Raw genomic sequence first — 24,010 nt, 5'->3', positions numbered from 1 at the left:
CAGGGCACAGGAGGTGATCCTTACCATCTACCCAGCACTGATGAGGCCACACCTGGAGTGATGGGTCCAGTTCTGGGCTCCCCAGTACAGGATAATCATGCATATACTCAAGAGAGTCGGACAGAGACACACTAAGATGATTAACAGACTGGAGCATCTCCTGTGAGGAAAGGCTGAAAGAGCTGGGACTGTCTAGCCTAAAGAGAAGGCTCAGGAAAGATCTCAATGTATATAAATGTGAAGAGAGGGTCATAAAGAAGACAGAGCTCTTTTCAGTGGTGTCTAGTGACAAGACAAGAGAGAGCAGAGAAAAATTAAAACCCTGGAGGCTCTGTCTGAACATAAGGACACTTTTTTCACTGTGAGGGTGACTGAGCACTGGAACAGGTTGCCCAGAGAGCTGGTGGAGTCTTCGTCCTTGCCAATATTCAAAAGCCACCTGGACATGGTCCTGGAGAACTGGCTTTAGGCAGCCCTGCTTGAGAAGGAGGGTTGGACACAATGATCTCCAGAGGTCACTACTTTCAACCTTAACCATTTTATGATTAACCTAGGTTGATTCACCTTGCAACGAAGGTTACAGTCACAATGAACAAGAGTGGCTGCTAGAAGCCCAACTCTACCCACCCGTATGAGTTCATGATTTTCAGTAGAGGTATTAACAGGCAGGACTGTCTAGAACATTCTTAAAATCAGTAAGCAAGTTGTATTTATTTTATTCATTTTTAAGTGATACTACTTAGGAATGAAAGATTGCTGGCCAGAGAAGCAACGCATGAAAGGAAACAACATGGACAACAATGCTGAGAGATTAACAAAGGTTCATTTTCAGTTTATCTTTTACTAACAAAGCTTATAAAAGGTTAACAGCTTACAGAAGTGTCATACTATACCTATTATACATATTAAGCTTACTTTTATCTATATCAGGATTTTACATTATCATCTGATTTTCTGATATCACACTATTTTCCAACTCTGAGATGGTCCACCTAATTTATTTCCAAGATTTGCCTACATTTCAGTTTGAACTCTAGGACCTAACTAAGACACATCAAGAGCTCAAGCGATTTTGAACCCTGGTGGTTAGTGAAAATGGATCCTTAAAGATCAAAAAGAAAATCCATCAGACAGTGCTATTTTACAATCAGTTGATGTCATCAATGTTTATAAATAATAGTAAATGTCAGACACTCAGGAAAAGAATGGGAAAAAAAGAGCACCTCTTTCATTTGTCTGCATTTACATCTGCTGTATGCTTATGACCAAAGGAATTAAATGTTTCTTCTTCTAACCAGAGCAAGTAATCAAAAGATGAATAGGTAAGGTTGTATGCCACAGACTGAAAATTTTTCTGGTAAGCAGTACACAGATTTTAACACAACTTTCTATTTAGTAATGGCACAATTGTTATAATCAAAATTAACAAAAATTTCAGAGGCCAGATGAAGTACAGAAGTCATAACTTTTAAGTGTTATAACACTCAAAAATATACCTGAGAATTCATGACATCATTACGATAATCTCGTGTAAAGACTCCGCACACCACCAGTCCATCTGGAAGTTTCTTGGTGAACCGACTGTATATAGTTCCCACCACTTGGTTTACAAGGGCCTTAAGTAAAGCAGATCATTAACAAAACTACACAGTGGATGTCTAAAGGCATACAATGTTCTGAGGCATACAAATGTATTCAATTTTGGCACTGATATTAATGTACTAGACTGCAATATACTATTGCAGCACTTCTATTAAATCTAGACTATCAGTGTTAACTTTGAACAGAAATGGTACCTGATGTTCAATTATACTCAAATGTTTTCAAAGAAATCTAGTATTCTGTGAAGTGGGTTATATAGTATTAACTCTGTATTGTAACTATTTTATAGCATTCAACTGTATCTACAAACACTTTAATGACATCAGAGTCCTGAGGCCTGCAGGTATAAAATACATTTGTGCACCCAGACTCTGATATTCAAATGAAAGTATGAATTTGATGCCCATTTTGTTTTGCCATATCAAAAATATATATATATATTTTACTTATAGAAAAGAATCCAAAGAAATTAGTCAATAATAGCACATGTAATTCCATATTCCATATTCAAACTTTGCATTACTTAAAATAAGTTTTGGAAGAAATCAAAACATTGGGTCAGCTCTTAAGTCAATTTCTAACTAAAAAAAAAAGGATAAAACACTCATTAAAAAATATCCCAAAGACGCTTAGAGTTTCACAAGTTCTCTTGAAGCATCTAATGGTGAACTCAATTGGAAAAATAGGTTTTTGTTCTGTTTTAATATTACTTTCACCAAGTCTGTAGGCTTTTGGCACTGTCACCTTTACCTAACACTACTTCTAGCACTTTTCTATGCATTAATGTTTCTGACCTTAAAATAGCTATATAAACAGTCAAAGAACTGTACATGAACTTAAATATTTTGCAGATCTTTTGTAAGCATGCTTAATTACATGTTTCTAATAAAAAAGACATACATCAACTAAATCTGTACAATAAATCACCCCAAATGTTTTCAGAATCATACTGAAAAATATCACAGTCAGACATACAGAATATGTAGTAGGATGTAGCCTTACCTTTGTAGGAGCAACATACACAACTACTCCGTCATCACTCGTTTTCAGAACTTTCTCCATGCAATAATATGATGCATATGTTTTTCCCGATGAAGTGGGAGCAACTATCACTGCAGACTCATTGTTATCAACAGCATCAAGAAGTTCTCGCTAAGAGAAGAGCAAAATGTCTTGTTAAGAAGTTCTCATTGAGTGAACTAGCTGCTCCTGTGAAAATGTCTCTATTTTTGCCCTTAATTTTTGCTGATTTTAGACTAGGGGAAGTCATAGTTAACCTAGAAGTTTTATGACTGTATTCTTTTCTCAAACTGTTAGTGGGAAAAAAAAGGAACTACAACTTCCCACTTGTTTGTTTCAATTATTTGGCCTGAGATTTTGATACCAGAATACTTACAGTCCGAAACTGGACATTTTCAAAATAAAAAAGTTAACTCGGCAGTGTACAATTTAGATACAAAAACTTCACTGTTTTATAAAATGCAGTAATTTTTTCTTGCATTATTATAGTTATAGCAATACTGTCCAAATTTCTCTTCTGCTCTTAGCATACACTAATAAATTTGTTTTCTTCCTATTACTGTCTTCCTCCATGCTTTCTCTCACTTTAAATAGGTCTGTAGAAGGAAGGGGAGGAATGGTACAAGAAGGGAGAAATAAGTAGCATTAACACTATCTTTCTATATTAGCATATATGCTGAGTTCAAAGGTGCTTCTCAAGCAAGTATCTGTTTTCCAGATGTGGTCACACAAGATGGAAAATTCAGCTGGTCTCTCCAGTCCAATAACAGACAGACCCGAGTTAGACCTACTGTGCTTTAAACAGAAAAGTTATTATCAATTCGTAGTATGGTTCACTCTTTAAGCAGCAATAAGTAGAAGATGATTAGAGATTAGGTAATCAGAGATTACCTAAACGGGGGGTTATCACCATTAAATATTATGATAAACAGTGAAATCCCATGGATTTGGCATTTCTTATGTTGAATTCCTTGGGTAAAGCTCTCAGTAGAAAAGCTCTCAGGTTAGAAAGAACATGGAATACCATCCAAAATGATCTTCTGAATTTGTTCACCTTAGTGAAACACTATTTTTAGCAAGAGGTAGAATCACATGTATTTTAAAATGAAGAAAAAAAAGCCATTTCCAATAACTTTACATACAAATGGTTTGTGTCTCATTACCTGCCAAGTGTCTGGTATGAAATTTTCCACTCGGGGATCTGGATCATTTCTCTCTTCTCTGAGCAAATAATAGTCCATGTATTGCAGCTGGAAGCGAACTGGTCCCACCTCAATAGCATATCTACTTGTATTCTCACCATCACTTTTTTCTCTAACCTATAAGGTCATAATAAATTTCAAGTTGGTTTGCAAACTAGCAAGAGATTCAGAAAATGGCACATCTTTTGCTCTGGAACTCTGAAAGCTTTAAAACAATATATGAAAATGCAGGTGATTTTAAAATACATTTTCTCTTATATAGCTTTGTATAAGCTTGTATCTGTTCAAAGGAGACTACTATGTTCTGTAAACAATATGTTTTCAGTAACCCTCATTTTTGATGGTTTTGTTGTCAGAAGAGCTTATGAAACTGGCTAGAAGGCAGAGCTTGGCTTCTCTGAGCTATCACCTGCTAGATCCTTCTCATCCTATATTTCCCTTTTCTTGGGCCTGCCCTGACACTTTATGCAATGACTCAAAGTTGTGAAAAGAAACTCAATATGAAGATTGTGATCCCAATTTTTGTAAAGCATTATATTTTTAAGCAGCACCTGTATACCGTAAGACATAACAAATTTCAATGTTCGTGTACATGTTTGGTTACACCATCTGATCTTGAAAGTTGTTTAGCAAAGCCTTCCACGTTACAACATATACCAGAATATCAGAAAATCACATTATAATTTAGGTTGGCACGGATAGCTGAATATCAGTTAATCCAACTCCCTGCTAAAAGTAGGTGCAAACAGATCAGGTCACTCAGGGCTGCGTTCAGCCTGGGCTTGTGGGGAATCTCATCAACATGTACAAATACCTCAAGAAAGCCTGCAGAGAGGACGGAGCCAGGCTCTTTTTAGTGGTGCCCATTGCCTCTTGTCCTGACACTGGACACAAACTGGAACACAAGAGGTCCCATCTAAACAACAGGAAGAAGACACTTCTGTACTGTGCAGGTGTAGTGGGTCTGGCTGGGATGGAGTTAGTTTTCCTGCAGCAGCACATACAGTGCTAGAAGTACTAGAACTGTAGCTAGAACAGCCCTGATATCGCACCAAGGTTTTGGCTACTGCTGAGCAGGGCTGGCACAGCACCAAGACTGCCTCCAAAACTCCCAAAGCCAGCAGGCTGGGCAAGAGGTAGGGAGGGGATATCCCCAGGGCATCTGACCCAAACTGACCAAAGGGATGTCCCATACTGTGTGGTGTCCCGTGCAGCAACAAAAGGTGGGAAAGGAGAGGAGGGGCTCGTTATGAAGATGTCCATCCTCCCAAACAGCTGCCACACTTATCTAGGTCCTACTTCCCAGGACATGGCCGAACATCCATTGCTGATGGGATATTTTTTTTTTCCTCTCTGTTTCTGTGCAGCCTTGCTTGTTTTTCCTCCTTCTTTTTCCTCTAATGGAATTATTCTTATCTCAACCTGTGAGCTTTTTTTCCCCCTATCATATTTTCTCCCCCTCCCTTCTTCCTTTGAGGAGGGGGACAGAGAGCAGCGTAGTGAAGTTTAGTTGGCCATTGGTGTGAAACTACCACAGCAGGCAACTGAGCACTGGAACAGGTTGCCCAGATAATTGTGGGGATACCCTCCTTGAAGACATCCAAAGCTGTCTGGACGTAGTCCTGGGCAATCTCCTCTAGGTTCTTGAGCAGGGAGCTGGACCAGACGACCTCCAGAGGTCCTTTCCAACCTCAGCTATTCAGTGATTTTGATTTATTCAGGGCACCAAACACCCTTAACAGTAACTATGTAGCCAAAAGGAAACTATCATCATACATCAGTCAAATTCACACAGAAAAGGAGACAAATACTTTCCACTCCCAAAGGGAAGAGTCTTACAAATCTCTTCCTCCCTCACCTTTTAGTCCCAATCCTCAAAGGACAATAAAAGATTTCCAGAATTGAGCTTCCAAAAAATTCCTAACACTACTGCACATGAAAAATGAGATACTGAATACTGAAGTCATACTGGTTTTATGGTTCATTGTAATTCTCCTTCATTTTGCTACTGACTTCATATTCTGCAGACTGTGAGTTTTATCCCCCTTCTTCCACCTGGAAACCACTTTAGCATCCCCTCTCCCCAGTAACATCACATCTACAGAATTGCTTTTAAATCAGCCAGGGGGAAGGTTGCAAGTGAGCAGAAAAACACAAGTCCAGTCTTTAGAAAAATTACTTCAGAGCCAAATTCAGAGTAGCTATCTGGCGGTCTCAGCTGTGCTAGCGAAGACAAGCAATTCAGTGTCAGTTTCCCTCAGAGGCGATCATCATAGCTCAGTAACAGGGTAGAGTAATACCATAAAAACAAACAGAATACAGTTTTCATCTATCTTGTCAGTCTCAAAGATTTCCTCTATAAAGTAGCATGTTTAGGTGTGTTAATGAACATTTTAATGCTTATTTTTGACGTGCAGAGTTCAGCTGATGTGATGAGTGGAACAACAGGCACCTCTTAGAGATGTAGACATCTCTTAACATGTTTCACAGGTTGTCCTTCACAGTCATATATAGTTCCACTTAATAAAGGAGAAGTGGCCTATTGTGTCAACTCTCTTTCACATCAAGCAAAGAAATATATCCATGGAACTAAGGAAGATCACTCAATTTCTGAAGCATGAATAGACAGTTAAACTTAAGGCACAATATAATTACAATAAGCTCAATATAAGTTTTCTACACGCTGTTAAATGCTTATGTTTATATCAATTAGAGATCCAGTTACAATAGAATCATCACAGTCTATAAAGTTACCTGGCCAGACAGTGAACATGCCAAATTCTCAAATCCAAGAAGTCGTAGACATTGGGTCAGCTTTTGTAGATGGGGTTTCTCCAAGAGGTCTTGATATTTTTCAAGGAGGATATGAATTCTCCTCATGAGTTGAACAGCTTTGCTTAAATCTTTAGATTTGGTAGCTTTCAAAAAAAAAAAAAGAAAAAGCCAACTCAACAGTTACTTGAGAGCCAATTCTATCATTGGAAGTGTTTTTATATTTGGTATTTTTAGAACAGACCTTATCCATCCAACCACATTTATGGCAATTTAAAAGTACATTTTAATCAAAGACAACCAGAATACAACCCACGCTTCTGTGAGCTCTACAAGGAGTAACAATGAAGACCAGGTGCCAAAACAATTCTATCTGCCTCTGCAAGCTCAACAATAAAACAAAGTCATACCTCTCACATCTATACAATAACTGAGCTCCCCCATTTCATTTTCCTGACTCACGTATTTGTTACTCAATCTTATTAGCTACATACTTCATGCTAACATGTACAGGTCTCCCCAGCATGTTTCCAACAGAGTTGTTTGGATCCTTCTGACCAAAAGCATAGATTGAATAACTTAATTCTGGTGAAACTGGAGACCACTAACCATGGTGGTATAAATTTCTGTGCAAGTCAGCATTATTCAGACTGTGAGCCAACTCAGCTAATTAAACAATTCACCTCTGTATAGATATATTTTAGTGTTCATGATGCATAATCATTAAAGATGTATACAATAAAACAAATTACCTATGCATACAATGTTTACAAGATGAAACAGGAAAATATTTATCAGCTAATTTTAGCAGATTCTTTATGTCTCACTCAAAGAATCCTGAAATTGCAAATGAGGACCAGTCTGTTAACACTTAAAAGCACCATGAGTACTCCCAAAACAGAAGTGTTTTAACATGCCTTTATTCCTGTAGAGAACGTCTAAAGTCACTCACTTTCTTGGTTAAAGGGAGTGCAAGTCAAATAAAGAACACACATTTGGCTATCATACCTTGTTCTTTGCAGTGTTCCTTCCATGCTTCTAAACAGGCAGACAGTCCTGACAATTCTACACTGAACTTCACAGATTTACTTTTAAGAATCTTGAGAAACTTTTCCAATTTGTTTATTCCAACAGTCAGATTTTCTTTTATTTCCTTTTCAGTTGACATCTGCAAGGTTTTCCATTGCTCCTGTTCTTTCATTTCTTCTTTAATTTTCAGTCGCTTGTTGTTTTCCTCCGCAATTATTTCTGCTTTACTTTTCTACATAAAATGAAGATATTCAGAACTAACCATTATTATATGCTCAAGCATCATCTGAAAAAAAAACTAATCCATAAACTCAAGATACATTATAGTTTTCAATTCATCTGTGTGGTACATTGTGTTTTAAGGATTTTTTAAAATAGCATTTCACTCTGAAGGAGACAAAATCTATGAATCCCAGTATTTGCTTCTCAAAAGCTTATCTAATCTGTATTTTAAAAGTCAAAAGCTTCTTCACAAGTGGTATAAAAATGCACAGACATGGAAAAAATTAAACAGCAGTTAAAGTTAAATTTAAAGTTATTATTTGATCCATAGGTAACAATAATTCGAATACCACTGAGATGTTATTGCATAAATTAAATAAAATTAAGGGTTCTATCTTACTTGAAGTTAAGAAGATTCCATATATGGACTTTTACAGGCGATTCAACAGGCCATAATCTATAACCCATACCAGTATAAAGATAGTATAGTTTATTATGAAATATTACTCAAATTATTATTGCTCAGTACTGTTCATTAGTACACAAGAATATGTTACATATCATGTGATGTCTGAAAACGTTCATATAGAATTAATAGCAATATTTACAAGATCTTTCATGGAGAATATTTCCAAACAATGCAGGGAAGTAAATAACCAAATAGTGGATTTTACATTATTTGTCAGTAGTTTCTTAAAGTAAAATTAAATTGAAATACAGTTTCCTTCACTCCACACACCATCACGGGCCATGAGCCAAATCTCAGCAGCCTTTACAGATCTGATATTACATTTTTTTTAATTTACTTGTGTCAGTTAAAATATAATCATTCATCAAATGTTCCAAATAGAACAAACTTTTTTCCAGTTAGTCAATTAAATTTAAACTACAAAGAGAATTTATTTTCTTCAACTAAAACTACTAGAGCATTCAAAGTATAACATTTAATTTGTGTGATTCATATAGTAGAAATGTTTTTCTGGATAGTAAAAAGTAGACTTGGAAAGAGCAACTTGCATATACTCACTTGCATTTTTTTCTTTTTGACAGGATTATTAGCACTCCCTGCTGCATCCTTTTGGCATACAATAAACTTTGAAGTGCCCTCTTGCAATGTGCTTCCATAAAAACGATAAAAAGTCTGTAACTTTTGAATTTGTTTTCTTTCATATGGATCTTTGGATTTTGCTGCAAATAAACGTAATTGATTCAAAAACACACTGACAGAATTCCTCCCCCAAAAAAAAGATACCTGGATAAAGGATAAGTGTAACTTAAAGCCCAAAATCACATTTCAAAAGAGGCTTGCTACTGAGACTCACTGAAATTCAACAGTCCTTTGAACTGTCTGAGAGATATGTCAGACTCAAATTCAGACTTCTTTAGGCACACAAGAATATTATTGGAAAACTTAACAGACAGGACACCTGGAAAGAAATTACAACTGCTTGAGAAAAATGCCTAGGCTTCTCACACAATCAAAGAAAACAAGAAAGTGTCTTCAGAAGTCAATTCAGATCATGAGAAAGAGACCTCTTCCCCATGAATACAAGACTCTGTCATCAGAACATAAGTAAGATGGAAGAACACTTATGTGACCCAATGGAAGGTATCGAGTACATGGATATTTCTGCACTCAAGCTTAGGTATTTCTCTCTGTTTTACACAAAAAAGACTGAGATAATACAGTCCAGTGTTAAGGTGACTCATGCAAGACATGGAATAGAGAAGGCTCTCTCTTCAGTAGGAGTGGACATAAACTTTCAACTCCAACATTATGGAGGGTGCTCTAGCTACTCTTGTGCAGGTATGCTCAGAGCGACTGCTCTCCACATTTCCTGTTGAAATCACAGTGCAAAAAAGAATGCAAAAAATTGTCCAGTCAGAAAAATAAACAGATGGAACACTTTTCATAGGTCAAGTGATGCAAATGCCCACTCAGAAAACAATTTTTCTATTCACTGAATGAAAACCCTAAACGAAAGGAAGCACCAAAAGTAATCCATGGCTTCCCACCTCCTGGGAGGGAGTCTAATTCACTGTGTGATGTAACCATGATGGAAACATCTTTGAGAAAAAGAGCGATGTATACATGCTGGTACACACAGTATCGTATACTTCATTTCATGTAAATATGCAAGTCTAAGATCAAAATTAAGTCCATGTTTTGTTTTTGTTAGTACCTCAAAGCTGAGAAACAAACAGGAAACTATAATACATAACATTAATACAAACACCTTTTGTTTACTTCTTTTACTTATTTTAATTTTTCTTCTCAAAAGATTTGACTGGCTATGCATATGCTGGGCAAACATCTGAGTAGATTCTGCATGTATACGAATTTGGTTAGTAAACATTACTCAAACTATAGATTTAAACATGAAATTGCACATGTACATTTTTTTTATATATATACACATAGATCTATGAAGCATTTTGCAAGCACAACAGAATGTATCATGAACAGCTGACTAGAAACACTCCCTTATACTTGCTAGAGCTATTAAGTTAATAGCTAACACACAATACTTAGCTGATGAATTTCTGCAGTATGTGCAAGTATAATTTAGCTATTGCAGTAGCTCTTTTTTGGCAAGTGTTTACACAGTTGCAAATATTTTCTGAACTGAGAAGTCCTTCTCTACAACAACTTTAACCTTTACAGTATTGTTCTAGCCAACAAAGACAAGTGGGTTTTGTTAGCTCCTCTTACCATCAGCATTGCAGTGTACACGTTCATACTCCTCAGTCAGTGGTCTGCCAGAATGCCAGTGACGATGCTCATCAAATTCCTTGTATTTAGTAAGTGAAGAAACTGCAGGATCGTTGCTGAAAGATACAAACATTAAACAGAGCAGAAATTAAAAAGGTTATTTGATGTCTTTAATAAAACATTTAAAACATATAAAAAAACCTGAGTATTTATCAAAACAATTTACAATGGCAGACAACCGATGTAGAGCTTAATTTTACTCCAAATATAGTTTGTCAAGATAGCCTCAGCTTTTCAGAAAAAAATAATAAATTAAAAACGCACTTTCCCACTTTCATATAGCTCAATCATGGAATGCAATGTGACTACATAACTCACAGAAATATCCTTTAAAAGATGAATCTCTGTTTTCCCAAAGTGGATAAAAGTAATCATTGTCCAGCACACAACCCACCTTCACAAGCAGGGCAAATGTAAAAAAATGATAATCTATTCTCAACTTTTATTCAGTACTGTTACTCAGTTTTTCCTGAAATCAAACTGAGCTTTGCAATTTGAGATGAGGCCTTTCAATTACAAATTGTGCATTCAGAACAATTGTTTCAGAACATAGAATAAGAATCACTGAAGACTAATGCAAACAAATAACTGAATGAGAAAATAAGATACTGACTCTTACTCATTCCTTTTCTGAACTTTCTGTTAATATTTACAGAGTATTTTATCAGTACACGTAAATGTGAAACCTTCCCTAGTCACAGCAAAAGCATTTCTAAACTCACACAAATTGAGCATAATATGGATGTAAACTCCAGGGCAGTAGTAAATAAACCCATACAATATAAACTCTTAATAAAATTCATAGCACATACTCATCTAAAACAGGTAGGTCTTTCAAAATATCTCCAGCATACTCTTTAACAAGATCAGATTTCACTGGGAATAGTCCTATAGCAGGAATTTTGTCTTCATACACTGTACAGCATAAAAAAAAAGTTTGATTAAAAATATGTATGATTTCATATCGTATCTTTGAAATTCTGTCAATTTACATTAAAAATGAATTTCCAAAACGTAAAACATGCAAAAAGTAAGCAGCAGTTCACCAGTTCCTCTGTTCCTTTTTCTTCTCAAGCACAGGAAGAAGAGCAACAAAGCAGATATTTTTGCTTCTGAGTAGATAATCTTATAATTTATTTTAGACACCTACGCTACTTCTATGAATGCTACAACCTACTCCATCTCACAGGCATCTGTTTTCCTGCACTACTTATAGAAGTAAGCAGTCCCAGTACTCTGCTAGAAGGTGCCTTAATAGCCTATATAGTAACAAAGAAGTCCACTAGAGCTCACTTTGCCCGCTTGACATCTGTTGATACTAGCTGAAAAACACCATATAATTAAGTAGAATTATGCTCCAGTTCTTAACTAATTTCTTGCAAACTACCCCTTCCTAATAAAGTTTAGAATGTTTTAAGCAAAACACATGTGACAAAATTGGTTCTCAAGAAACGTCAGACACTAGTGGGTTGAAAGGAAGGAGAGTATAAATGAAGCATGGATTAGATTTGTGACCAGGATAAAAATCAGATCACTACTCCCAAAACTTTTTGTGACAGTAATGAAGACCATGCTTCTAACACTTTAATTCTTGGGGTTGTCAATACCTCTAAATGATGTCTGTTCCTGATCAAGGAACAGTTGGGAAGTAGTTCGTATTGGGAAAGCATCTCCAAAACCATATTTCACAGTCAGTTTGGTTACAGCGTCCCATAAACTTCGATATTGATCCTCCATTTCTTTCCCCAGTTCCTTTTGGAATTCTAATCCTGCAGAGAAGGAAAAAAAGGGGGGGGGGGGGAAAGGAAGGAAGGAAATTAGGAGCTTTATGATTACAGCTTCCTTAAACAGAACCTACCTATTCACCTATGCAACATCAGGCACAAAGATCTCAATCCTATCCAAGGTCTCTGGACATTAGAATAAATTAGGATGGGATGCCATACATTCAGTGTTTAATAGTCCAGGGTATAAATTACTAAATATGCTGACAAAATGTATTTTGTAAAGAATATCAGACTTATACTGTCTGTGGAAGTTCAAATTCCACAGCTACAGAAGGGTTTCTCTCACCTTCACCTTCTTTGGGGTAAGATCTTTAATTCAGAATTTTATTTTGGTGCCTAATAAACAATAGGAATCATTACAAAAATATCTTTGTCCTATTTCTAATTTATATTTTGTTTAAAAAATTCTCTACACTTCTCTACAGGACATCTTGTGACTTGATTCATAAAGAAAAAGTTGTATTTTACTATCAGACAGACCAACTGCCAGTGCTCACCACAGGATGTCAGGTGAACAAAATTACTCTGAAAGAAATTTTGGTATAAATAGTTTTCCATACTCTCTTGCTCTGTCAGCTTTTGTAGCTTTTCTGTGAAGCTTAACATATACGATGATGTTCTGGAAGTTCCAGCTCCCAACTTCATGTGTTTACAAGATATTATCAGATTTTGTCTGAATCGATTTTATCTCAATCTAAAAAAAAACATAAATCTCTGATGTCAGCGATACTAGGGATAGAATCTAGTCTCCATTCTGACTATGCTGAACTAAGACAAAACGAATTGGATAGAAAATGGGCTAAAAACCAAACGGTTGAGAATACCCAATAACAGTGATCCAGAGCTCATACTACCTACACTTCCTTTGCATAAGTACATCAAAGATATGACATGGTAAAGTATTGTGAATGACTACTGGTGAGAGATATTTGAATATGTGATTTTCTAGACTTGCATATGAAAAGAATTCCCTATTGTTCGACAAAACGTATCTATTAATATACAAGAAATTAGAAACTTATGTTGATTTATGCTTGTACAAAAATTCTCATTTTTACTCTGCAGCTTAATAAAACTAGAAATGTAAGAAAGCGAAGTGTTCAACAAAGACAAATACCTTCAGAGTATTCAATCTCATAGTAATGTGCAAGATTTATGAGCAGTGAATCATCACTTAGGTCAGGTAGATATGTTAAATCCAGTTTCCAATCATTTTTATCACTTAGCTGTTTCAGAACAAAATGCGCACACAACTGTTGCTGTTAAAACAGAGCAAACAATTAATTCTCATGTAGCACCTTTTCATGTGGAGGGATCAAAGCATCTCCAGAATAAGTTTAACTACCTCAGTTTTTATAGGCATGAAAATCAACATGCTGTTATTTCTCTGTGATCAGGAAACAGTTAAGTAGCACACTTCTAGATCTCCTTCACTGCAATAACTGACTTTAATACGAAGGCCTGGCATCAGACTTCCCATACTGGATGAGACCACAAGGTCCATCTAAGCACAGAATCCTAATACTGACACTGGCCATCTGTAAATGCCTAAAAATAGGTCAACTATACAGAGATATTACCCCAAACATTCTCTTAGACCCACTGATTTTTGGCTCACAAGATTCCTGAACCAGATGAAGTTTCTTTCCAGCAAGTACATTCGATTCTTTGATCTCAGACTACTAAAGCAATTTACCAAGAAAAATTAAAACTGAAATGATAATTGTACCAGATGACAGGAGAAGTAAGACAGTGTTATACACACCATTTTTATTATTGGTAAAACCTGCTTAGTCCAGCAGGATTTCATAACCCTAATCTGAGCTCTCTGAGAAAGAGGCATATGAAGAAGAAAAACCACTGTAAGACACTGCATTCTACAGAGGTCAGCTGCTGCTTCTGGAGATAGTGGTTTACTTCTTCCCTGTTGAGAGATGAAGGAAGAAAAGTTGATCACATCCTTCAGTAAAATATTGTATTCACCTCTACATAATTCTGTGATTTTCACTTTGTTAAGGTAGCTAATAATTTTGATTTATTTAAACAATTTGTGCATTGTAATTACTTCTGTGCACACATTTCAAAATGAACACTCTTGTAGTGCTGGTAGCTGCAGATCAGTTATACTGTAAACAATCTCTTTTCTGAAAAGAATATGACTTAAAAATCAAGACAAAACTTAAAAATAGTTTCCTGTGCCTTTCTAGAAACGTTACTGATATACTGATTCTGTGTTAACTTGAGGTAAATAAAAGACTTGTAGTACAGTCACAAAAATGGTATCATGACTCTTTGCATCTAGAAAGAACCCCGTCTTGCTAATTTGAGGAAAAGTGTATTCTACTGTAAAGGCATAACATAAGGAAAAGAAAAATAAAGAGCACAACAATCTTCTAAGGTAAAACTTCCCATGGAACTAGTCACTTGTAAGGAGAAGCTTTCCCCAGGAACAGCCACTGCTGCAGGAATGATGGTGCCATTCAGACACACCACACTACTTAGGAGAATCTGTGGCCCCACAAATTATCTGAATTAGTCCCCTTACAGGTGCAATCAAATGAAGCATCTGACCCTCTCTTCAGCCTGGGATCCGGAAGAAGCATCTCTTCTGTTAGCAAAATGTTTAGAGTCACTGTGCTGAAAAGATATATAACATTCTTACTCTTTCTGATTTCTCTGTCTTTGTTCCCCTGGAAGCATGTGCATTTTTCAGCATATCACTGTAGATTTTTAATCCCACTGCACAAGCAAGAACACAGACTACATGCCGAATGTCAGATCCTTCAGGCCACAGCTGTTTCAACAGAGGGATAGTCTGGCAAACCTGCAATCACAACATTATTAATAGCACAAATTACTGCTATAATAACAGTTACCAAAACAAGGACAAGTTTTATTCCTCAAAGAGTACCATCACAGAATGAAAAGAAAAAAAAAAAAGGATTTGAAAACTACAGAAGGAAAAGTGTGCATAATCATTAGTAAATACAGCCTCCCTTGGGTCAGGTTCATGAGGTGCACCAACAGCCAGCCCTGACTGCCCCTGGGGCTCCCCATACCCTGCCCAGAACCCAGGTCCCCATGGGCTGTCAGTCCCTACCCCAACAACAGCACAGCAGGGCGGCAGGGCCTGTCTCCAAGTCCCCAAAGCCTCAAAGGCCCACATCCTGGCCCAGCCTCAGCCTGTCCCTGTCCCTAGAGGCAGGCCCGATGCCCGGGCCTGGAGCTGCCCGGCTCCTGGCTGGGGCACTGGGACGGGCCCTGGCTGTGGGGCCCTGACCCACCACCCCTGAGGGAGCCTCCACGGCCACCCCACCGCAGGGAGATGCTGCCTGCCCTCGCTGTGCCCTGAAGGGTTCCTGCTCCCGGTGTATCTCATTACTGAGCTGGCCTCAGGAAAGATAATTATAATAAAATGAAATAGCAGCAGCAGCCGCCAGGCAGCTGTGTTTCTACTGACTTTAAAATGCTTTACGAGCAGCAGCATTTTTATCTGACTGAAAATTCAGCTTGCTGGACCAGCATCAATCCCTTTAAAGTCCAAGGAAGCCAACAGCTCCTATCGTTCTCAGCGGGAGCAGAAGTGGAGTCACAACGTGCTCAGGAAACTGGTACGGGTATATTATTGTACGTTATGCACTAAAGATGATTAATGGTTCCATGTGAACACTTTTTTTTTTTTTTTAGGTTACAGTTTTGTAAAACAAGATTAAAGAATGAGCTAGTTCCCATCTTCTACAAGACAAAGGCAGTCACTAAGGTGAAAATATCTGACAAGATGGATCCCACCAGCCTCCAGCTGGACCATCCTACTTTAATGAACCTACTTTAATGAACCTCAAAGGAAAAAACAGCTTTAAGCTGCTGTGAAGAGTGGGCACAGAGGGGACCTTCCTGTCCTCAGGCTGTCACTTCAGGATAAGTGAAAGAGCCCCTAGTTCTGGCTAGGACAGAATTTCAGTTAAAGTAATGGAGAGAGAGTTGATCTGAGAAGAAAACAGAAAAGGATGCAAGGAGTAAAATTACCTCTTCTTGTACACTTTTCAGGCTCAGCCTGAGATGTCCATACAGACACAGGGATGGTTCTTTGTACCTGACTATGGCTTCACAGAGACATTGCAGATCTTTTTCATACTAAGTGCAGAAGGCAAATCATATGCAAAAGTCAACAGATAAAATGCATCAGGGACTACTAGCCACAGACACCGACAGAAACCATTCATATATATATATATATATGTATGTATATATATATATACACACATATACACAGACCCACCAAAAAAAACCTCTGCATCCAATAAACATTTATTCTAAATTAAACTCCTTTAAACACCAGTCTACTCCATAACATTAAAAGTCAATTAAGGCTTAAAAATGTGTACCAATCACAGTATTTTCCTATGAAGACTTTCAAGATCAGTGGATGAATCATAGAATCATTCAGGTTGGAAAAGACCTCTAAGATCATCTAGTCCAACCTCTAACCTAGTACTGACCACCCACCACTAAACCACGCTACTAAGTTTTACATCTACATATTTCTTAGACCATCAGACATGTTTCTTGGACCATCAACAGATGAGCCGTGTATCAGTGTCTTATGATTTTAATATATATAACACATATATTACATATGTATGTTATATATAACATATATATATAAATATTCACACAGATATTTTAATTAAATCCGCTAAGTAGAACTAACACCTTTACTTGCAAACCAAAAAGAAGTTGTGAAATTTACCTTTTGAAAAAATAACCTGTGTTTCCGTATACTCTGAAGATGATATCCATAAACTCTAAGAGTATCATATTCCTGTCCTGAAGCAAGTACAATAGTGATTTTCTTTGACAATGAATGAGCAATAAAAATAGTCAAATAGTTGGTTTGGGGACAGGTCAATCCTATGTCAGATACAATGATGAAATAAGGATAGCTTTTCTTCAGGAAAATCTCCCATGCTGGTGATAAACAATTGGAAAATTCTGTATGAACAGTAGTGCGTGTGTTGTGCTTCAGGTGTTCTATTAACGCAGTACGTAAGAAAAGAAAATGAGGATAGGGAAAGTACATCTGCTCTGCATCCTGTGGCAAATGAGAACAATGGAAGTATTCAGTTACATTCCAGCAAGTCGCATTCAAATTCAGATTGCATAAATATTATGCAAGTATAATATTTATATATTTGAATTCTATTTACAGTTTATGAACATCATAATGTTATTTTATATCACATCATTACAGTTCCTTTGTACGTTGTTAGTAATTTTGCTCTAGTCATGTCAAAATTCAACCAAAAATTATTTTCAGGTATATAAATGCAATAGATATATCTGGCTACATATAGACATACAATATACAGGTATGTATATAAATGTAAAACTATGTCAAAAAAACCACTGAGGTTGTACAATCAGACCTCAGAAGTTGAAAAATTAACAATTAAGATGTCTTGTTAAAATCTGACTATTTGTTAAAAGTATATCACATTTGCAAAGTATGATTACTACCTAGTTCTATTTTTCCCTGTATACTTCATCGCAGATCTACTTTTTTTGGTTTCTAGAGAGCTCTCCCTCTTTCCAAGGGTTTTTCCATGTCAGGAAAAAATGCAAAGCCGTTAAAATAATCATAAATAACTTCGTAGGACTCCAGCTTTGAATGAATCAAGAAAATCATGGTTAAAATCTCCTACAAGTCAAGATAGGTACCTGCCATTCTTTGTACATTTAATGGTAGGTTGTGCAGCAAAAAAAAAAATGTATGAGTTATAATACTACTGAATTTCTAAAAATTTTCCAAAAAATTGAGAACAAACCCCATACACAAAAAGATTGGGAGAAAAAAAAAAATGTTATTTGTGGTGAATGTCACAAATCTCCTTATTTGTTGACACACTGAAGTTTCCTGAATCTGATTAGAATCAAACATTTGCTTTTAAAGGAGTGTAATCGTGTAAACAGCAAACAAATAATGTTAGTTGTTCATTACCTTGAAGAAAACGACGATATATTTTGCTCCTTTTTGAGTGAAGTCTTGCAAGAAGCATTCAATTAGGTAGAATAAGTTTAGATACTGTACTTCCTCATTTAACAACATAAGAATTAAGGAATCCCCATCTATCACAAAGAATTCAGACTCAACGAAGTCTTTTAACAAACTGACATACCTGAAAAAAAAAAAAAAAGGAATAGTGTGTACATAATGTTACTCCAAGAAAGTTGGGAAGATGGGACAGAAGAAGCTTGCTTTCTGAGAGTTTATAAAATAACTTGCTTAATAAATGTTTTTATTAATTAAATCAACTACACATTAAATATATGAATTAAATCAATAGAAAACCATCTTTCTTGGATCTAAGGTCAGAACCAAATAGCTTGCAATCCTTTCAGTTACTAGATATTTAAGCAATAGTCTCCTTTACAATTCTGAATACTTTTGTAGCATCTGAGGTTTCTATTACATGACCTCCTTCATCCGTTTCTGCGCTTATGTAGAAGTTGCAGTTTGTTCTGTAAGAAATATCGCCCAAGAGAGAACCACAAAAATGTTCCTGCCTTTAGCTTCCAGCTAAAAATAGCAAGTGAATTATCAACAACTATCACAACAGTGGCAACTACCTCCCTTCTCCAATAAACGTCTATGGCAAGAAAAATACCTTAACAGCAAGAGGAATCCAGTCATGACACATTCCTTCAATAGACCAAAGAATTAGAAGACTTCTTCATCCCCTTAGCATTTCACAAAACTATTTATGAAACTTCATACAATTTGCCTCAAACAATCTTTAAGCCAAACTTTAAACAAAACCTCTTCATTGTGACAATGGTAGGTACAAACAGTCAGTATCTCAGTAGTTTTGAATATGTCCTAGAACTGACTTTCTAGGTACCCGTGAAAGTCCATGGACATGAGGTTTTGTACAGGCCAGACCAAGGAGACTGAAGAACTTTCACAGGTCTAGATGAAGAGGCAAGCCCTTCTAGTGAAGGTTGTCTGTTTTCATGTTTGTCTATTACATACTACTAGGTAATATACAGTGTAATATGTAACATTACAGTACTAGTATGCATTATTGGAACATAAATACTCATATGGGTAACAACGTGCTCACTTTCTTCAAGTCTGTCAAAAGTTCCTGACACATCACCTTAGATCCATACCTGGGAAACCCAGCTTTCCTTTGTGACTGGGATCAACAGCTTCTGATTTACAGACCCAGTCAGATATCTGATGCATTAAGCATAAACAAAAACATCACTCTCATACATCAAAATTGTCTGTCTTTAATTAATACTAATCTCATTGGCACATCAGCTCCAGAAACAGCTAAGACGCTTCACTCTCAGTGTGGACTGTGCTACCGCTAGTCCTTCTCCGCATCAAGCAAGGAAAGGTTTCTGGAGGTGCAGAAGATCACGCATGAAAATAAATGTGCAAAAGGTACAGTAGATATATGTGAAAAGGAAAATTTTGTAGGAAAACTGTCTTAAATGTGATAACAGTAGTATCCTTAAAACAGGTGAGGAAACATGCTCAAAAAGCACAATGGAGAATTTGAAAAACAATAAATATCAACACTTAAAATCCTAGGTCAGCTCATAAAACATGCAGACAGTCCCTAATCTAACCTAAGAGGAAGCCTGCACAAAGGAGTCTTCCTTCACGTTCTCGGGGAAATACTGAATCCTAAATATGCTTATGTCTCCAGGTATTCCGCAAACCTAAGTGACAAGAATATAGCTGCACTAAAGAATAATACCCTTTGATGTGCACCTGGTTCATAGAAACTGTTTTTGTTACCTTTTATTCTGTTTCTTTCAGTGAACCCTGCTGTACTTACCGAGCTCTTGACAGGGACGACCAAACGTGTAGCTTCAAAATCTTCAGAAATTCAAGATGTTTTCTTATTTCTAAAAGAACCACACATATACTTATTGATAGAACCATAACCCACTGATTAGTTATAAAAGAGTCAAAAGGTAAGACACTGCAATAAAATACTTAGACACAAACATAAGATGACAGCAGCTCCTCACCAGGGCTTTGGGAATCCCACTCATCCTGAAGAAATCTGAAATCTTTGCCTGCAGTTTGTGATTCCTGCTGTGTCACTTCTTCAGTGGTCAGGATATTATAAACGTTATCATAATCTGGGTCTTCAACATCTTTTTCTCTGTCTTCCTTTTCTTTAAGCATCTGCATAACAGCTGCTTCTGCGTTGTCATTGGTCTCATCCTCCTCATCATGGTCACTTGTACTCCCACCCTCTTTGTTTTTCTTTCTTGAAATGAAGCCTATTTCCTCACTGTCGATACACTCGCTATCCATATCATCACTATCATCCTTACTTGTACTTCCATTTGTGTTATCACTAACAACATGCTTGAAATTATCTTCTGCAGAATCCATCACAGATCTTGATTCTGTATCCAAAAAAGAAAACTAAGTAATCAAGAGACAAATTTCAGGAAATACGGTATGCTCTGTGGCTTGAACCACTAAATTATCTACTACATATTCAGACTGGAATAAAACTTGAAGAAAAATCAGAAAGCATTTTGTGAGCATTCCCATAGTACGTTTTTGTTTTTAAATAAATATATTTTTTATAAATTATAAGGAAAACATCAGCTTTTGTCATTGCTAAAATTTACCAAAGACTATCAAGACCATTACATATTTGTTTTGTGCTTTGCATGAAAGGACCCTTGGCAGGTGGTTAATCATAATTTGCTATATTGGCTATCATTTTTCTGTGGTACACACAATGCCACCCAAGGTGTCTGGGGCCATGGTGCAGGCAGGAGCAACTGGCTGGCTCAGACACCCTACCCTTGCTCCTCTGCCTCATCCCTGGTGTTCCCCGTACGCTGTCAAACCATCTCGTCCAGCCCTATGCACAACTCCAACCGTAACCCTAATGCAAACGCCAACAACAGCTTGAGCACCTTGCCTCAACGCAGTCCCTGCTCCAGAACTAAACCCAACCCTAGTCCTAGCCCCAGTCCCATTCTCAGCCCCAAAACTAACCATGAGCCCAGACCCAGCCTTACCTCCTGCCCCAGCTGCAACCCTACACGCAGCCTCTAAGAGAGCCCGGCCGGGCTGGGACCTGCAGCAGAGCCCTGTTCGCCACTGCGCCTGCCAGCACACCTCTTTTAAGGTGCTGCCACCGCCCATCCCGTCTGCTTTCAGTTTCTGTTCCCCAAGTGTCAGTTTCTCCTTTCGTTTCTGAGGCGCTGGAAAACTCTGTCCCTGAACACAGCACTGCAAAGCAGAATTCATATCTCACTGCTTCAGCTTGCAGTGAAATTAGGCTTCTCAGATCCTAGCAGCTTCAGATAAGGGTGCAAGAGCTGATACTGTGTTACTTAAGAAAATTGTTTATAAGCGTTGCAAAGTACAGTGCAGAACATACTAATTCCTGTTCCTCACCCTTTAGTCACCACAGTCTACTCTTCTACCAGTAGGAAATTCCACATAAACAACTCCTTTAGCAGGAGCAGCACTAGATCCCTAACCCAACGTTGAAAATAGTGAAGCATTAATTCATGAGGGGACTTGGGTACCTAGGCGCTGCTGAAGAAAACATTTCCGAAATTGGAATGTGTGCATCAGATTGTCTGGGCAAGAGGCAGGAAGCCCAGGCTGCCTTTAGGTCAGATGCTTGCACAGAACACAGCACAGAAAACCTTTTGGGTTACACATGCATAAGTAGTCTCCTTATGGATTCAGGAAATTTTGGGACTGCCTCCCTGGAAGACAGCTGACACGTAACACTTGCCATAAAAACAGGTTAAAGGTCTTTTCTACACCCCACATTTCCTTTGAGACCTGTCCAAAAAAAAAAAAAACCAGGAACTCAGGAGAAAAGTTTCTTTTACAATACAGTAGCACATCTCCAGAGCTCCAGCGTAATGTCATAATTATGCTGTTTAGCTTGGCAAAATAAGCCCCTGCTCCTTCTCCTGAGCACACTTTTTTCTTTTGTAGGTAAGGCCCTCATAAATAATTAGTAATATTTCCTTTCCCAAATTATATGGGAAATCATTTATCAACAGGTTTGAAACCCTCTGGATGATGCATTTTGGTTGAGAAGAGTGTATTTTAGATCTTCTGCTTCTCACCCTACCAAAACGCAGAACAGACATCAATTTCCTAGGAAGTTGGTGCCACCTCTCTGTAAATATGCTTAAGAAAGGGCAAAAACTCCACACAGACTGAGTGAAGAATAAAAAACAAACAATAAACCCAAAACCAAAAAGAAAAAAAAAGGCAAGCACTAGTGCAAACACCAAGACTAGCTCTACCCATGGAGAGCCCCATGCTAGGGCAGGTGGAAAGGCCCTGAAAGAACCGTGGCTTATAGAGAGCCCATGCTGGAGCAACTTCTATCCTGAAAGACTGCAGCCCATGAAGAGGATTCACACTGAAGAATGTGTAAAGTGTGAGGAGGAAGGAATGGCAGAGGAAGTGTCATTTTCTCTGTTATGTCCTGGCTGTAACAACTCCCACACGCTATACACCACTCAGGGGCTCAGGAGGGATAGAGGAGTCAGGAGTAAAAGAGTAAAGTTTGAAAAAAAGGACCTGAATAAAAAAAAAAAAAAGGTGGAGTGGAAGGTGAGGGGTGTTGTTTCTCACTACCCAAATCTTAAATTGGCAATAAATTACATTACTTTTCCTCAAGTTGAGTCTGTTTTGTCTGTAATGGTAACTGGTAAGCAGACACCCTGTCTTTGTCTTGACCTAAAAGCTTTGCCATCCAATTTTCTCCCCTATCCTGTTGACAAGGGGGAGTAGGAGAGCAGCTGAGTGAGCAACTCACAGGTGGTCAAGATTAACTCAGTGTCTTCTAGATCTTTGTACCTAATGCATGAGGCAGAAACAAGGAGCAGAGAGAGATGCTTGAGATGAGGAACTGGAACAGCCATTCATTCAGGCCTGAATCAGAGTGCCTAAAGTCATCAAGTAGTTGGCAGTGACCATCTAGTATACAAAAACAGCTGCACGTAAAAAAAGGTTGATGTACCTTATAATGGGGAAATTCAAACTGTAACTGCTCAGCAATGGCAATTCACAACAGAGCACTGACGTGACCTGGCAATAGGCAGGCCTAACTCCAGTCAGGTTAAACAGCAGAAGCAGAAATGCCAGAGATACAACCCTATATGACAGAGTACAGATTCCCTTGCTGATTAGAAATGCCACGGTATTGCCTTGTAACAATCCAATTGTTACTGGCACAAGCATATATAAAGAATCTGCTTACGCCGCATCTTTGTAGACTCCCTGTAGAACCACTTACAGTACCAGGACTCTGTCCAATGCATTGCCTACTAAATCTCCTTATACTTAACCACAAACATTGTTAATTTGCCTCAAGGGGTACAATAAAAATTCCTTAACACTTCCTTGAAGCTGTCAGGAACCACCTATGTAAACTAAGCTCAGTTCTCTCCTTAAAATAAATGCATAAGCCCTAATACTGTGTAAGTCGTGCCTCAGCTGTTTTGGAATCTAGCTCTAGATTCACTACATGCAGTGGAAAGACTAGTGCACGTCTGAATAGAAATAATTCTTGTCCTGAAGA

General features: G+C 37.6%; 1 protein-coding gene across 7 annotated transcripts in view; it reads right to left on the bottom strand.

The window, feature by feature from the left end:
- Positions 1-24,010, bottom strand: part of DDX60 (DExD/H-box helicase 60) — a 52,780-nt gene that overhangs the window by 22,409 nt on the left and 6,361 nt on the right. For 4 of the 7 annotated variants that reach the window (XM_083833541.1, XM_083833540.1, XM_083833542.1 and 1 more), the window contains 17 exons: positions 20,454-20,840; positions 20,258-20,327; positions 18,406-18,583; positions 17,158-17,499; positions 16,434-16,541; positions 15,070-15,231; positions 14,173-14,331; positions 13,525-13,666; positions 12,228-12,389; positions 11,433-11,535; positions 10,561-10,676; positions 8,875-9,035; positions 7,605-7,857; positions 6,579-6,742; positions 3,786-3,941; positions 2,605-2,754; positions 1,497-1,616 (listed from right to left, as the gene is read on the bottom strand). In XM_083833541.1, the coding sequence (XP_083689667.1) occupies positions 1,497-1,616; positions 2,605-2,754; positions 3,786-3,941; positions 6,579-6,742; positions 7,605-7,857; positions 8,875-9,035; positions 10,561-10,676; positions 11,433-11,535; positions 12,228-12,389; positions 13,525-13,666; positions 14,173-14,331; positions 15,070-15,231; positions 16,434-16,541; positions 17,158-17,499; positions 18,406-18,583; positions 20,258-20,327; positions 20,454-20,826 (2,919 nt within the window). In that variant the 5' untranslated portion in view covers positions 20,827-20,840. Of the gene's footprint in view, positions 1-1,496; positions 1,617-2,604; positions 2,755-3,785; positions 3,942-6,578; positions 6,743-7,604; positions 7,858-8,874; positions 9,036-10,560; positions 10,677-11,432; positions 11,536-12,227; positions 12,390-13,524; positions 13,667-14,172; positions 14,332-15,069; positions 15,232-16,433; positions 16,542-17,157; positions 17,500-18,405; positions 18,584-20,257; positions 20,328-20,453; positions 20,841-21,470; positions 21,627-24,010 lie in introns of those variants that run through there. The other 3 variants (XR_014583304.1, XM_083833539.1, XM_083833544.1) reach the window with 2 other exon arrangements.

The sequence above is a fragment of the Anser anser genome (genome assembly GCF_964211835.1).
Source record: "Anser anser genome assembly, chromosome: 4".
NCBI classification, from domain to species: Eukaryota; Metazoa; Chordata; class Aves; order Anseriformes; family Anatidae; genus Anser; species Anser anser.
The sequence above is the reverse complement of the archived record's forward strand: the minus strand, read 5'-3'. Positions and strand labels throughout refer to the sequence as shown.